The sequence below is a fragment of the Bombus affinis genome, chromosome 4, assembly GCF_024516045.1.
Source record: "Bombus affinis isolate iyBomAffi1 chromosome 4, iyBomAffi1.2, whole genome shotgun sequence".
Classification (NCBI taxonomy): domain Eukaryota; kingdom Metazoa; phylum Arthropoda; class Insecta; order Hymenoptera; family Apidae; genus Bombus; species Bombus affinis.
In genome coordinates, this window is record NC_066347.1 from 4,777,502 (window position 1) to 4,791,844 (window position 14,343).

At 29.5% G+C, this 14,343-nt stretch overlaps 5 protein-coding genes across 9 annotated transcripts in view; 2 read left to right on the forward strand and 3 right to left on the reverse strand.

The window, feature by feature from the left end:
* Positions 1 to 627: 627 nt before the first annotated feature.
* LOC126915748 (uncharacterized) lies at positions 628 to 2,255 on the reverse strand. The gene is made up of 4 exons (XM_050720719.1): positions 1,802 to 2,255; positions 1,256 to 1,477; positions 975 to 1,181; positions 628 to 889 (listed from the first exon to the last, which is right to left on the reverse strand). Exons 1-4 carry the CDS (start codon positions 1,938 to 1,940, stop codon positions 750 to 752), a joined length of 708 nt encoding a protein of 235 aa, XP_050576676.1. The 5' UTR covers positions 1,941 to 2,255; the 3' UTR covers positions 628 to 749.
* A 607-nt stretch (positions 2,256 to 2,862) lies between these two features.
* On the forward strand, positions 2,863 to 4,871 carry LOC126915359 (biogenesis of lysosome-related organelles complex 1 subunit 2-like). Its single transcript, XM_050719962.1, has 3 exons — positions 2,863 to 2,997; positions 3,340 to 4,341; positions 4,433 to 4,871. Exons 1-2 carry the CDS (start codon positions 2,863 to 2,865, stop codon positions 4,072 to 4,074), a joined length of 870 nt encoding a protein of 289 aa, XP_050575919.1. The 3' UTR covers positions 4,075 to 4,341; positions 4,433 to 4,871.
* Positions 4,482 to 6,599, reverse strand: LOC126915745 (uncharacterized). Its single transcript, XM_050720713.1, has 4 exons — positions 6,032 to 6,599; positions 5,440 to 5,936; positions 5,167 to 5,358; positions 4,482 to 5,102 (listed from the first exon to the last, which is right to left on the reverse strand). The coding sequence occupies exons 1-4, from the start codon at positions 6,283 to 6,285 to the stop codon at positions 4,861 to 4,863; spliced, it is 1,185 nt and encodes a 394-aa protein (XP_050576670.1). The 5' UTR covers positions 6,286 to 6,599; the 3' UTR covers positions 4,482 to 4,860.
* Positions 6,600 to 6,737: 138 nt separating this feature from the next.
* Positions 6,738 to 14,018, reverse strand: LOC126915734 (glutamic acid-rich protein-like). Of its 5 annotated transcripts, none has more exons than XM_050720690.1 (12): positions 13,850 to 14,018; positions 13,185 to 13,259; positions 12,659 to 12,861; positions 12,464 to 12,531; positions 12,298 to 12,375; positions 10,171 to 10,637; positions 9,342 to 9,498; positions 9,079 to 9,240; positions 8,508 to 9,002; positions 8,304 to 8,439; positions 7,993 to 8,218; positions 6,738 to 7,911 (listed from the first exon to the last, which is right to left on the reverse strand). In XM_050720690.1, exons 2-12 carry the CDS (start codon positions 13,208 to 13,210, stop codon positions 7,359 to 7,361), a joined length of 2,571 nt encoding a protein of 856 aa, XP_050576647.1. In that variant the 5' UTR covers positions 13,211 to 13,259; positions 13,850 to 14,018; the 3' UTR covers positions 6,738 to 7,358. The 5 variants fall into 5 exon arrangements, with proteins under 5 accessions (XP_050576647.1, XP_050576646.1, XP_050576645.1 ...); XM_050720689.1 differs by having other exon boundaries at positions 7,993 to 8,215; positions 9,342 to 9,501; XM_050720688.1 differs by having other exon boundaries at positions 9,342 to 9,501.
* LOC126915752 (40S ribosomal protein S12) overlaps positions 13,810 to 14,343 on the forward strand; it is a 39,079-nt gene continuing 38,545 nt past the window's right edge. Inside the window, exon 1 of the mRNA XM_050720726.1 lies at positions 13,810 to 13,821. The gene's annotated coding sequence lies outside the window, so the exon portion shown is untranslated. The remainder of the gene's footprint in view (positions 13,822 to 14,343) is intronic.

A 14,343-nucleotide genomic window follows, 5' to 3' on the forward strand; every position in this document is an offset into this window, starting at 1 on the left:
TTCATATGTTCGTCTCTTTTGTTTTGAAACGATCAATAGGTTTTATACGAAGTATAATTTGATTTTGTCTGTTGCATAGAAATGAGTTTTTAATATATCGACAAGAAAACAGTTGTTAATATCGACTGCTAGCTTCAATAGCTAGGACTTGAAATCGAAATAATTTAATAATAAAATATATTTTAAATAAGAGAATTTTAAAGACGGCAAGAAGTAAAAATTAAATGATCGAGTATTAGATAATATTTATAACAGATCTTTGATAACTAGATAAATAAATATATATATTATAATTTAGTAAAATTAACAATTTTAAATAAACTTAACCACTCATGGAATAGATAATTTCAAATGTATCATATATATAAGTGCCATATATAAATAGAAATCAAGTGGAAACTTCTTTATAATTTTAGTATCTAAATAATTTATCTACACTGTGATTAGCAGTTTACTGTTTCCAATCTGAGCTGTAGGCAAATAGTACATTAAGATACGTGTCACAACATATGTATGTAACAATACCACAGATACTTATATTAATAATAAATATATTTTAATAAAATTATACCAATGTTAAGTTTTGCTATGTATAGTGTTGCAAATTTTTCATATGTAATAAGACAATTCAGTTATTAATTTTTATTAATAAAGGCTTTAATCTTATAATAAATAATATCAATGTTATAAATTTATCTGTACCTATGTATATATATATATATATATAAGGTTTCAATTTTATTTTGTTTTTAGTAATACTTAACAAAAGTTTCTCTGAGCTTACAAAGAAGTGCAGTTACATCCGAAACTTCTGATTGTTTAGAAAAGTCAATAATTCCTTCAAAGTCACTCAAATGTTCTGCTTTAAGAGTAGGCTGAATCTGTTCCACTAGAAGACATAGTTATTCATACATTCATATTATATCATTTCAAATAATATATTTGGAATACTTACAAATGGATACTACACATACCTCTCCACTGATTATTACAATTAAGTAACTGTACAAAGTATTTATCTTTTGCATTAGTGTTCTTTATAAAAAAGGAAACTTTAATTTGTTCTTGTTCTTTGTTATTGATTAATTCTATATGAAAGCCCAAATGCTGTTTATAAGTGTGACAAGCAAGTTTAATACTTTTCCAAGTTAATAATTTCTGTTCTTTTCTTTGTTCTGATTCTAAAAATAATGTTTTATAGATTTCTGATACAAAAATTATATTTACAATATGTTTATATATTTATAATAAATACCTTCACGTAAATCAACAATTTCAACAGACAAGCTGTCTCTTTTTACCTTGGCATTATTAACTTCTTCTTCTAATTTTTCTTGCTGTTTAATTGCATTAGTAATCTTTTTATCTATAATTTTTTGTTGCAATTTTGTTGCATCTATATCAGATTTTAAACTTTCAACTTCTTGCTCTAACTCTAATATTTTGTTACCGCTTTGTGCTATTTTCTCTATACATTCTAAAAAAAAACAATATAAATATATTATTAACATTAAGAACATTTGAATGAAAAATTGTACAAAAATATATATGCCATTCAATGTCAAATTGTTTAATCAGTTTTATTAATATACGTGTTCAAAATTATTAATAAGTCAATAATTAAAAGTCATAAAATAGTGGATATTTCTTTATCACATTTGATTATTTTAGTGAGTACTCAAAGGTTTAAAAGGAGGAGTTATGAATTCATTAAAATTTCATACAATATGTGAACAAACATCTATAATAAAATACAATATAATTTAGATCTATCAAACTGAGGAATATATTATATACATACCAGATTCATATGCAGTTGTATCTTCAATTTTAGCGGCAATTTTTGCTCGAAAATCATAACAATGTGATACTAACTTCTGCAACACACTAAAATCTCTATTCTGAAGAACATGCACAATATCAATATTAAATTCTTCCATCGTTATTATATTATTTTTATGTCATAATTACATTATTGCTTTCCTGATCAAGGCACAACGGTTTTAACGTACAGTGTTTACTAGTGTAGCCATTTAAGATTTGAAATAACAATGTTACCACTGAGCTGGACAAATATTACTAGCCAATATCTACTTCTATAATCTGCTGTAATATTAATATACAATACTTATATTTTAAATTCACTTTATTCCACTTCTATAAGAAAAACAGTTACATCTTCTTAAAATCTGTACAAAATTCTGATCTCATAAAATCTTACAAAAATAGTTATTGAAATACATCTTGACTGAAGTTAACCGATAATGACCAATCTAAATTGAATGAATTATTTACTATAGTAAGAAAATTTAAACCATAACGCGGTAAATTTGAAATCTAATATTAGTTAAGCATTAGAAAAAAATACGAAAATTTAATCAATACTGCTTATTAAAGTTTAAAAACTACTTTTATTTTATTTTATTTTTATCAACATACGACCATTTATTTCTGTTGAATGTTCATCTTGTTTACTTAATTTTCAAATAAAAGAAAATTAATGAGTTGTTTGAATTAGGTAACACAGTGTTTAATTTATAAATTGTAATAACAAGTAAATATTATGACGCTATTCAAGCTTTGTTAATGCTTTCATACAGTAAGTTCATTTTTCATTGACACAGATGTTAACCAGAGATAGATGGATATATAAATCGCGGTCATGTTCAAATTACAGCATACATTTTTGACAAGTTTGTTGCTACAAGCATCATCATTCAAAATCATGTTTAAGTTCTTACCAATTTTCGCCATTCTCGGCATTGCTGCTGTTCTCGTACGTATGATACTTCGTTCTACAACATTCTATCGTTGTGTCTGATCATCTCAATAATTATTTATGATTTCTAATTATACTTACGTATGTTCTTCATTTACTCATTTCTAAATAGAACATTTTCTCTCTTCTATCTGTTAACTGATCATTACATTTTTCTTAATCTTTTAATACAGGCTCTTCCGTTTGATCAATTAAACCAAGTACAAAATGCTCTTAAGGTAAGTATCAATTAATGATTTTTATACGTAATGAATTGGAATAGATTTATAACGCTTAACACTATTTAGAAAATTTGAAGTTAGATAATATTTAAAGTAGTAATTTCATTTCAAATTCACATTAATTACATTTAAAAGTGTTATATATTATTTTCATCTCATCTAACAATATAATTCTTTATAATTACTCTATTATGGTATGAAATGTAATAAAAAATTGTTTGTTAAACAAGAATTTTTTTAAATATCCAAATATAATTACAGTTTCCTAGAAACCTCTTGTAAAAAACAAAATAAGTAAGTAAAAAATATCTAATAATAATGTGAAAAAAACTGTTACAGCCTAATGACAAGTCTCAAGCAAACTCACAAGGAAATAATAGCAATAATGGCAGTGATGAAAATCACAGTAATAATGACAACAGTGGTAGCCAAGATTTGTCCCATGTTGTGGACAAAAGCTTTAAAATTGTCGATGACTTGCACAAGTTTATAGGATCCGTGGAACATATGCTGGAAAATCAATTGAAAAAAGTAACAAACGGCTCCGCACATCTTTTGGAACAAATAAAACAACAGGTCACTAAAGTTATTACCGATATTGGGAACAAAACACAAGAACATTTTCAACATCTCCATAACAAACTCGATAAACTGGAAGAAGATGCCTCGAAGGCAAAGAATATCATTAAACACAAAGTAGAGGACATCATCAAGAACGTTACCAATGCGCTTGACAATCTGGAGAATAAAATAAATAATACATTAAGACACGTTAACGAAAAGACTTCCGAAATCGTAAATCACGTGAGGAATATTACAGAAGAAAGAGTACAGGAATTTATAAATAAAACAGCCCAAGCTGTGGCACAAGCGAGACATACTGCTGAAGATATTGAAGAAAAAACTGCTAAGATTTTAAACAAAACATTGTCCGAGTTAAGAAAAGAGGCTCACAATCTTTTGAACAATACCAAAAAATTTATTCATGATGTAATTATTGAAATTGAAAACCAAATTCACGATATCCTCGATAATATGAATGCTTGCATCTTACGGAAGATCTGTGCGATATAATTTACGATATTTCGGAAGATTCTAAATCTCTATTAGACACTGCAAAGAATAATGTTCAAAATATTGTCGGTGCTATTGTTAATAACACTAACGATGTTGTTGAACAAACAGTTAATAATGTTAAAAGTGTTGCTTCTGGCATTTTCCATGATGTCCACTATGTCGTAAAATTTGGAATAGATAATATGAGGGATAATATAAAAAACGCATTCAACGTTACACACCATATCCATGACAATGTTCAAGACACTATTGCTAACATTATAGGTAACATAAACATTTTACAAAGAATTATTAAACAATTATTATCGTATTATATTAAAAAAATGAAATGAATATTAAATAATTTTTGTTGTAGATGACGCAGAGGGTAGAGCATCCCATAGTTTTAAGATAAATTTAATACATTTTTAATATCAAAATGTTCAGCATATTATGTATTTCTATATCTTATGTTACAAAATATTTCATTTTTACTTTTGTAATTATTCTTTATATTTATGTCTAGTTCCCATTTGGTATCTAAGTAACAAATATAGGCTACTGCATCTTAAATGGAATCAGGAAATCGATGATTGGAAATTACTAAACAAATAAAGTAGTTTTCAATTTATAAACAAGCAGCAGTAGTAAAGAAACGAAAGAAGAAATCAACATATTGAAAATGCACACTTATTGTTTAAGTCAAAAAAACATTTATGTTGTTGCAAATGTAAATAACTGTTATTTGTAGTGTTGATAAAAATAGGTAAATAAAAACTGTGTCTAATTTAATAAATCAACTTATTAAAACATCATGTTAGATTGTGTTTCTGATGATTGCATATCATTCCAACAAGCTATTTCTGTCATTTCCAAATTACCATCTTCTGTCAATGTTAAGATCTGTTTTTCTGAATTGTCTTTAAGTTTCAAAGCTAAATCTGTATCAGAATGTGATACCATCACTGCAGGATGTGTTGGAGCTTCATTAATTTCCACAGGTTGTAAAATACGTACATATATTGGTTGAGTTACAGTAGTATTGTCTATAATTTATAGACATTTTGTAATGAAATGTTTTTCAATTAAAAATATATATTAAATTCTTACCAGCAGTTAAAATATTCTGAATTGATAAATTTTCAGAATTTGATAATCTTATTATAGGAATATTTTCATTATGATTTGGAATGTGTGATTCTGTATATGTTTCAATAGTCATAATTGGTACATTTTGCTGCACACTTTTTTCCAAGATTGGGATATCCAACATAGCTTCATCAATATCTTTTAAAGATGATTCTGAAAGGTATTTGGAATACAATTTTCTGAGAATAGAAAAAGTTCATTTCCATCATATCAAAAATGAATGGTGTGAAAAACCTGTTTGTTTATCTTGAACTCTAGTCTGACGACTTATATGTTCTTTCATATTACAATTATGCGATTCTTGTTGACTTTCATAAAATTGTACACCGCATTTATCACAAAATATTTTTTGCTTAACATGGTCTCTAATATGATGCACCATAAATGAATTATGAAGAGTAGTATATTGACACTTATCACATTGCAACCAAATATTACTCTTTTTATGCTTGGATTTTTCAGTAATATTTGAAGATAAGATAACATCTTTCCTACTTTGATAATTAGTTGTAGCTTGAGCGTTACACTTTGTAATTTGTGGTGGTTGAGAACGCTTTTGTTTATCATTATTACCAAGAAGTTCTCCTTTCTCCAAAGAATACTTTTGTTCTAAGAATCTCAAAACATTATCACGTACATTACACATCTCAACATCAAGTCTATCAAGTGTATTAATAAGATTAGCACAACTGCGACAAATTACATCATCTTCTGATATTACTACCAAATATCTATATTATATGAAAAGGATAAAATTGCATTTGTATTTTAAAACAGTGCCTGAAATGCATATTATATTCATATAAATGTTATAATAAGATACTACCTTTCACCAACTAATTCTCCAAGCTTTTCTATTACTCTAGTTCTTGATATCTGCGTTCTACATGTAGCCAAGGCATAATGACGCCCTTGAATTTTTGCATCACATACAAAACATTGTATATCTTCTAAGATTTTTGAAATATTGCATTCATTATCAGTATTACAAACGGTTACGTCTGTACAATTGTTGGTAATATCTTCAGAACAAATGTCATGTTGTTGTCCTATTGACAACATCGAAGTTATATTTGCCATTGGACTAATGAAAATAATTATTTTGTAATCGGAATCAAGGTTAGGATACAAAATAGGAAATGTAAGACGTATAACTGTAAGAAAATAATACGAAATAAAAGTCTATAATTTTGTATTATAAATATTACACTGTACTTTTCTTTTCCATTTTTTATAATACTATGATAAAAATAACGTATTAATGTATGTAATATGTCTTTTGCATAAATCTGTTATAGTACAAAATGATGTTAACTTGAATAGATCTTATGCCACCTTGTGAAGATTGATGAAAATACACACAACTCAAACACCTGTATCATATATATTACCACCAAGGAGTAATAAATATAAGTTACGTATATATACATAAAATATTATAATAAAACTAATGCAACAAAATTTGCCATGTATATTAATAGGAAAATTTGTTTATTTCATTGAATTACAAGATAAATATAGAAAACAAAACATTAAGATGTATAATGTTTATTATACTTATTTATAAGTGACAAGTTCATTGATTTTGTTATATGCTCATTTACAATTAATAATTAAAAATTAATCGAATATTTTTGCTGTTTTCTGCAGATTTCCACCAAATTTTTAATGCACAAATAACCGCTACTTTTACACATCTATACTTAACATGCTTATACGAATAATTTCCTTTACAGTTCTTGCTAATATGAATGTCACTAAATGTGCGTACATAGTGACTTCTTGAATTACAAAGGAATTGAACATTATGAAGTTTATATCGGTGTGTACATTTCAAGCATGTCCAGCATTTGGTAAATAAAATCTAAACAAAGTTTTATACTCATAACTTCATATAAAATAAACATCGTTAAGGTCACGCATTTTTACAACCTTTTATACAATAAACTTATACAGAACAAAATATAGTATTGTACATGAGTTTTTATCAATTCGATCCGGAAAATAACTGTTTAATCTTATAAAAATAACTTTTGTATGAAATTCCGACGTATGTATATTTTCTATAGTTTGTAAAGTTTTACACAGTTTTGTAGAAAAAATGTTAAAGTCACATTAGGATATGGTTGAAACGTACTAATAATTCTTGAACTTTACATATCTATTTTTTCAATTTTTACTTTCAGCTCTTGCTTTTTTATATTTTCTTTTTCATCTATTTCGTTCTTTTCACTGTCCCTTTCTTTATCCTTGCCAGAATGTTGTTGTTTCTTATCTGAATTACGGAAACGATCATAACGAGAATCTTCATCATCGCTAGATTTAGCTCCTGCTTCTGTTTCTCTTAAAATATCGCCCAAGTCTTTATCAACATCATCCCATAACTTATCGCCACTATCGCCGGGGTAATCATCATCATCATCTTCTTCCGCTTGTCCATTTTTATTCTCTTTCATATTTTTCTCAGATTCAACAATCCCTTTTTGCTCAATTGCTTTACCCGACTCAGTAGTATTAGTGCCATCAGTTGTAGTTACTGGCAATGTGTTATTTGTAGATGGTGGTTCAGAATTAGTTGGAGATTTAGCATTTTCTGTACTATTTACAGCATTTGGAGTAGAAGTATTATTGGTAGATGACGATGATTGCAGATGAATTCTTTCTGCTTGCCTTCGCAATGCTTTATCATCATTATCGCGCACATATCTGCATAATATATTATATTTAGATCAACAATTGTATACATAAAAGCAAAAATTTTATGAAATCATTATTTTAAAAGTATACCGTTTAAGATGACTTCTGGTTGAACAATGGAGCGCTATTGCTCTTTCACTATTTTCACTACGTGGTAGATATATCTTACACAATTCACAAAATTGTACTTCGACACGTTTTATATATTCTGCTCCCACTTTAATCATTTGTTTACTTTTAGGTTTCTTTTCTGTGTCGTTTGTGCCTTCATTTTCTGGTTTTTCTTTCTTTTTCTCGGGAGACTCTTCATCTTCTGCTGTAAATTATGTTTATCTAGTAATTGTTATCGAAGTAATATTTATTAGAGAAAGAAAAATGTAACGTTCAATAATCGCACGTACCGTCAACATCACCTACAGAATCCAGAGTCATAAAGTTATCAAGATTAACTTCCTTGTCATCTTCTTCAGGTCCACTTGAATTCGCTTCCGCTTCACCATTGCCAGCGTTCATTCTTTCTTTCAATGCACTTTTCCTCTGAAAGATACACAGGCATAAAATATATTAAAACTCCAAAAACTTTAATATCGCAATAGAAATAGTACCTTAATGTGATCCAAAGAACACATATGAGTTTCAAATAGCATTGGTGATCGAAATTGAATACGACAGGTGCGGCAAAATGGTGTGAGAAATCGTTTCATTTGACGATGGGAATCTGATAGCTGATGTATTGCTTTAAGAGAACGATAATTAAGTTTACAGATCGGACAGAACATGGTACGAGAAGGCAAAGTACCACGCGCAGCATCTCGGGCCTCGACACGTCGTTGCTCTTGTCGTTGCAAGACACGCATACGAGTCAAAGTTGCTTTGTGCCGTGATGCGATTCGTCTCATTGCTGCACTATGACGGCCTGAATATAAATGCAGCGAGTATTCTTTGAAAGTAACACTACGATGAGCGCAATGTGGACAAGTTAATTTAATAAATTTTCTCCCATCTCTTCTACTAGGTAACTCTTCTGAACCAGTAGTTCTACCATGATCTGTTTTATCATTTTCATCTCTTTCTTCATCATCCCCATCGTCCTCATCATCCTAAAAATATACGCATGACAAATGTTCACCGTAACGGGTTAATTCAATTAACAAAATTTATTTTAATTGGTCTCACCTCATGTTTTCGATCATCTTCATCTTCTTTTACTTCGTCTTCTTTCTCTTCCTCATCTTCGGTGTTTTGTCTTTCTCGATCTTGTTTTTCTTTCTTTCTTTTTTCATCTTTTTTCTTTTTCTCTTCCTCTTCCTCTTCTTCTTCATCGTCGCGTTCATGTGGCTGAATTAATGTCGGTAAATATTACAGTAAGTATTGCCATTATTAGCACACAATATGCATATAGATAATAAGAGCAAATATTATCAGCCCTATGAAGTTACCTTATCATCATCATCCCAATTACTTTTGTTATCATCATCCTCTTCATCGTCATCGGAAAATTCAGCGTTAATAGCTTTGGTCATCTCTCTATCCTTGTCCTTCATGCTCGTTCCTGATCCTGACTCCTTTTTACTTCCGGATAGCCTAGTAGTACCGCTACTAACGACACAGCAATTTTGTTTTGACTTACATTATTTCCCTTCGTCTTGTTCTGGTTCCTTTGTCTTTCATTATATCATCAACCAAAATTTTGTTTTCTTATAGTTGATATACAGCAAATATCGCGATAGTATTCGTTTTTCTTTTATCCCCCATAATGAATGCATTTCGTATTGCAATAAAGGTCTTAACTATTCAGCCTTTTTGCTCTGCATTGTGCTCTTATGTCTCCGCATTTTCGCGTTTTAAAATATATATATATACATATATATATATATATAAGAAACAACGTTCTTATACTGGTTTTAATCACCGCTATGTGTAAGAATGATAAATAATGATCTCGTAAAGTACAAGTATTATAGTAGTTCTCATATCAAAAGTAATTACATTGTATTTTGATGATATACACATTGTATTTATGCATGTGAGAATCAATTCCCTTTTTTATTTAGAACCCTGCGAAAAGTTTGCCTCTCGGCAGTACAATATTGGTTTCGTGCGATCATTTGTGTCATTTTTTGTGTTTTCTTTTACCATTTATATATCTATCATCATCTTGACTTTCAGGTCATTATAGTCAGATATAGTCAGTTCGTTTACTGACAAATAAGCAAGCAGGCTACTAGGACGGTATTGCGGTTGGTAAGTGATTTATTAATTAATTACCTCCTGCGCAATTTGGTTGTGGTCATGCGCACACGCTGGATGTAGTCTCGCGATCGCGATCCTAGCAGCTTGCGTCGATAGTCGAGCGAGTGTAGAGTACGCTTGCGAGCCATGATGACGTCCGATCGAGAGCTCATACGATGGAATCCACCCCCTCTACCGCTTCCACGAGTTGAAATGCGACCTCTGTAGTTTGAGCTTTGATGCGATATTCGCCCTCGGCTCGAGGTATATCTCTGAGTTGGAGGTGCCATTTCACTAATTCGAGGGGGTGGTGGAGGTGCATAGCTCCGTGATGCTGAATGACGGTCCTCTGAGCGATGGTATGACGAAGCACGTTCGCTTTGTCTCTTGTCCTCATACACGGCCGAAGACGATGATCCCTTATTATCGTCATAAGGAGCTGATGCAGATGAACCACCATACGACGAAGAATACCTCTGAGAGCCGCTACCGCTACCTCCACCCTGCCAAATCAAATTCAATTGTGCTCCTTCCCATTGTATCTTTCTCTTTTCCTGCCCTTCTCTCTTTTAATCTATATACATTCCTCCCCTTTGTTCCCTCCTATCAGATATTCTCCATATATTTTTTTTCTAATTCCATTCCAAGTTGATTCTTTTGCACTCCCTTATTTTACCACTCATTATAGTGCCAATCGTTTAGTACAAAATCATCCAACCTTGTACTGTTACGGTCACTACACCCATTCCCGTTGGATCACCAAAATATTATTTACCTTGCCTAAGCTTGAAAAGCACCTAAATTATATTTTATCTTTCATATTTCAAATATAAGTAACTTTGCATACCGCTTTTTTTATTATATTAGAAACAATTTTTAGTTTTCAAAAAATATAATAGGAGTCTTGTCATTTCATTTCATATGTACGAGCTCTGAATAGTAGCTTTGATCAGCATTCGTTTGCTTGAAGATATCAAATGAACTGAATTCTGCATGATTCTGGATTAATTGTTGATAGACCTTTCCAATTTTAATAAAGATAGATGTATTTTTATATATTCATATTTGTAAAGCACTCTTTCATACAATGTTCAATGCCTCATGCACACTTATATGAACCAAGAAATCAAATAAAACTAATAAAATTGTAGTTATATGCATATAATGTTATATCCTTGTATATTTTCTTTAAGGATAAAATATGTGAAAAATATATTTGTGTACTTTCACTGCTTTTGTAAAGCTTTCCAGCACATTCTAGCTTCAACCCATAGATATAAGGTACAGATATATATTTAAAAAAGGTTGATGTTTCTCAGTCATTTTCAATTGAACATAACTTAGGATGTATGTCCTTTACATTGGAAAGATCTATGATTTGACATTATTAACAATTTATTTCATTATCTCAATGGTAAGTTTTAATAGATGTAATTTAGAAAATTGTATAGAGCAGTATTTGTTAAAAATTTTTGCGGTGCGGCAATGCAGGGATGTTTTCAACATTTCAATAACTGATCTGCACTGTGCAGGAAACTGGTTTAGTTGCACATATTGTTTTACATAGAGAACAATACTGATGTAATGTTGGCATTTTAAAATTCATATTTCTATATGTATATGTATATATATATATATATCTATTCATTTGTTGGTTCAGATACTTTTCAGGTTGTTCTCAATATTTAATGCAACTGTGTGCAGGCAATAATTAAGTACCATCTAGGTGTATTTCATCTTTTAATTATGTGATGTTTTCGCAGTGTTCCACCAGTAGTGTCCCAACGCAAAAAGAATGGGTGTTCAAGTAGCCGTTGGCTCGTCGCTTGAAAGGAAAGTATGACGACTTATGAATGCCTTGCCTACTGTTTCATTTTTTTTAAATGTAAATGTTTAAGACGAGTGTCCTGAAAATATCTTTCATATGGAACAAAATACTTAAAATTTCATAGTTAAATTTCATTAGTGAAAATCTTTCAGGACCATCGTTTGTACATGCTATGTAATTAAAAAATTTGAAAACTTTTGTGAAGCAGGGCTTTCAAGATGAAAAAATGATTCTTGACCACAGCACGGCAGGAGATTGAAACAAAATAGACTAACGCTTATTTGAGGTGTCTTGCAATAAAAATATCACTACGCTTATATGTATAAAATATATACCTGGTATGAATCACTTCTCATCCTCTTACGAGTTGAATCACTCGATGATCGATGTTCATCCCTTCCAGAATAAGATTCCTAAATAAAATAACAATGTTTCAAATATTTATGTCACTCTCTATGCATACAATTTTTTAGGTTACAATTCATTTATTTACATACTTACCCTTGGTCTTTTATAACTATTTGAATGTTCACCTCTTCCTCCTCTACTAGAATATCTTTCAGACCCTCCTGTTATAAATATAAATAATTTTTAATATTACTTATAAAATAAATGCTGTTCATAAAACATTAGGTAATATAAATTTGTTATTATGGTTATAAGAATTATATTAAATATACACAAATATTAACTAACCAGAATTATACTTTGAACGTGAATCATAACTAGTAGTTGAATATTTAAATCTGCCTCCTCTAGATGAGGAATAACCTCCTCTGCTAGACATATTTCCTCCTGTGGATCCACTGTTCCATTCATTTCCACTACCACCTCCTCTTCCTCTATAAGAACTGCCTCCTCGAGAATTAAATCCACGGCCACGAGAACTCATACTAGAGCTATAAAAAAAAAAAAAGATAACAAATATATAAAATACTTTTTATAATTAATACTGAGCTTTATATATCTAACTTTATTATTTTCTAAAATGATATTAAAGTATAAAAAACACCATATTTAAATGACATTGATATTTAACACAGTATATCTTATATTTGTGATAGAAAGAGTTTAAGATCAAAATTTATGAAAAAATTAATTAACAACAACAAAAATAGTATATTAAATGAAAATAATATACATATATTCATGAATAATATAAAATAACAAAATACAAAATCCAAGCGGATATAAATTTACATGTGCATAATCTATTACCAACCTGCATTTATGGTAGCTATAACTCATAATTAGGACTTATAGATGGGTTATAGATGTCAGATATGGTGTCAAAAGTCTATAGACAAAACAGGAATGTTTATGTATTGCATTACAACATTAAAATACATTCATATGTATTATAACTTTCAGTTATTAATTGTACCTATTTATTGTTCTTATGCAATGTGACACGGAAATTACCAAAATATTTAAAAGAGTTTTCATATATATCGTCTTCAACGCAAAATCGACAATAATATATAAAAATAAGGTTTACATCATTACCTATTTAAATTATTAAAATAGTGACAAATTTTTTCTACAAGATACATAAATATTTTAATAGATAACATTTCTACATTGTAAAATGTAGTTCCTCATAATACCATCATTAAAATATATATTTCATGCTGCTCGCAATTGTACATGATTTTGAACAAAGTGCTTCAACGCTTATCACATTTAATAAATATTATAATCGTGAAACGATATATTTATATTCGAATGATAAAATATACAATCTTTTGCAAAAATTAATAGTATTTCTAGTGTGAAAATCAATAACTTGCTTCTTTATTCCCCAAATTAATGGCCACACTCTGCGAGAATTTTAGAACCATCACTTTATCTAAGAAATCGTCTTTATATAAGCAAGATAATACTTACTTTATTAAAGTATGTGAATTTTCCTTTATGAGATTTTAGTAAGCGAAACTTTACACTAAACTTTAAGTATTTGGCACGAAATTCCACAGACACGCCGTGGACGCCCGATTCACGTAAAATGTCGTCTTCCCTAAAGGCTGTGGCGTCACTCTTCTTCCAAATTCTAACGATCGTTCGGAATGAAGGAATCGAACCGGAAGTTAGCATCAACTTGACTCATACACACGTTTTGATAATATTCAATGACTTACTTGTCGTATGCAACTAATAAACACTAAATCCATAATTTTTAATAAACATATATCATTTTATGCTATTCTAATATTTTTTGAAAATTAAGTTTTTGTTCATTGTAGATAGTATATTCTGAAGGAATTGCAGTTTGAAAAACTAAATTGCTTAACATGGCATTAAAATATTTACGTACTTTGGCAAATTCAATAGATACATTAAATATTTTTATATACATAAAAACCAAATAATTTATATTTTTA

Coding starts and splice junctions, on each gene's coding strand:
- LOC126915359 (XM_050719962.1), top strand. CDS start 2,863: ATGTTCTTCATTTACTCATTTCTAAATAGAACATTTTCTCTCTTCTAT. Junction 2,998..3,339: donor AAGTACAAAATGCTCTTAAG/GTAAGTATCAAT, acceptor AAACTGTTACAG/CCTAATGACAAGTCTCAAGC.
- LOC126915734 (XM_050720688.1), bottom strand. CDS start 13,210: ATGAGTTATAGCTACCATAAATGCAG. Junction 9,241..9,341: donor ATTGGGATGATGATGATAAG/GTAACTTCATAG, acceptor ACATTAATTCAG/CCACATGAACGCGACGATGA. Junction 8,219..8,303: donor TTCTGTAGGTGATGTTGACG/GTACGTGCGATT, acceptor CATAATTTACAG/CAGAAGATGAAGAGTCTCCC.
- LOC126915748 (XM_050720719.1), bottom strand. CDS start 1,940: ATGGAAGAATTTAATATTGATATTGTGCATGTTCTTCAGAATAGAGAT. Junction 1,182..1,255: donor AATTGTTGATTTACGTGAAG/GTATTTATTATA, acceptor CATTATTTTTAG/AATCAGAACAAAGAAAAGAA. Junction 890..974: donor TTGTAATAATCAGTGGAGAG/GTATGTGTAGTA, acceptor TATGTCTTCTAG/TGGAACAGATTCAGCCTACT.
- LOC126915745 (XM_050720713.1), bottom strand. CDS start 6,285: ATGGCAAATATAACTTCGATGTTGTCAATAGGACAACAACATGACATT. Junction 5,359..5,439: donor AGTTCAAGATAAACAAACAG/GTTTTTCACACC, acceptor AATACCTTTCAG/AATCATCTTTAAAAGATATT. Junction 5,103..5,166: donor TCAGAATATTTTAACTGCTG/GTAAGAATTTAA, acceptor TATAAATTATAG/ACAATACTACTGTAACTCAA.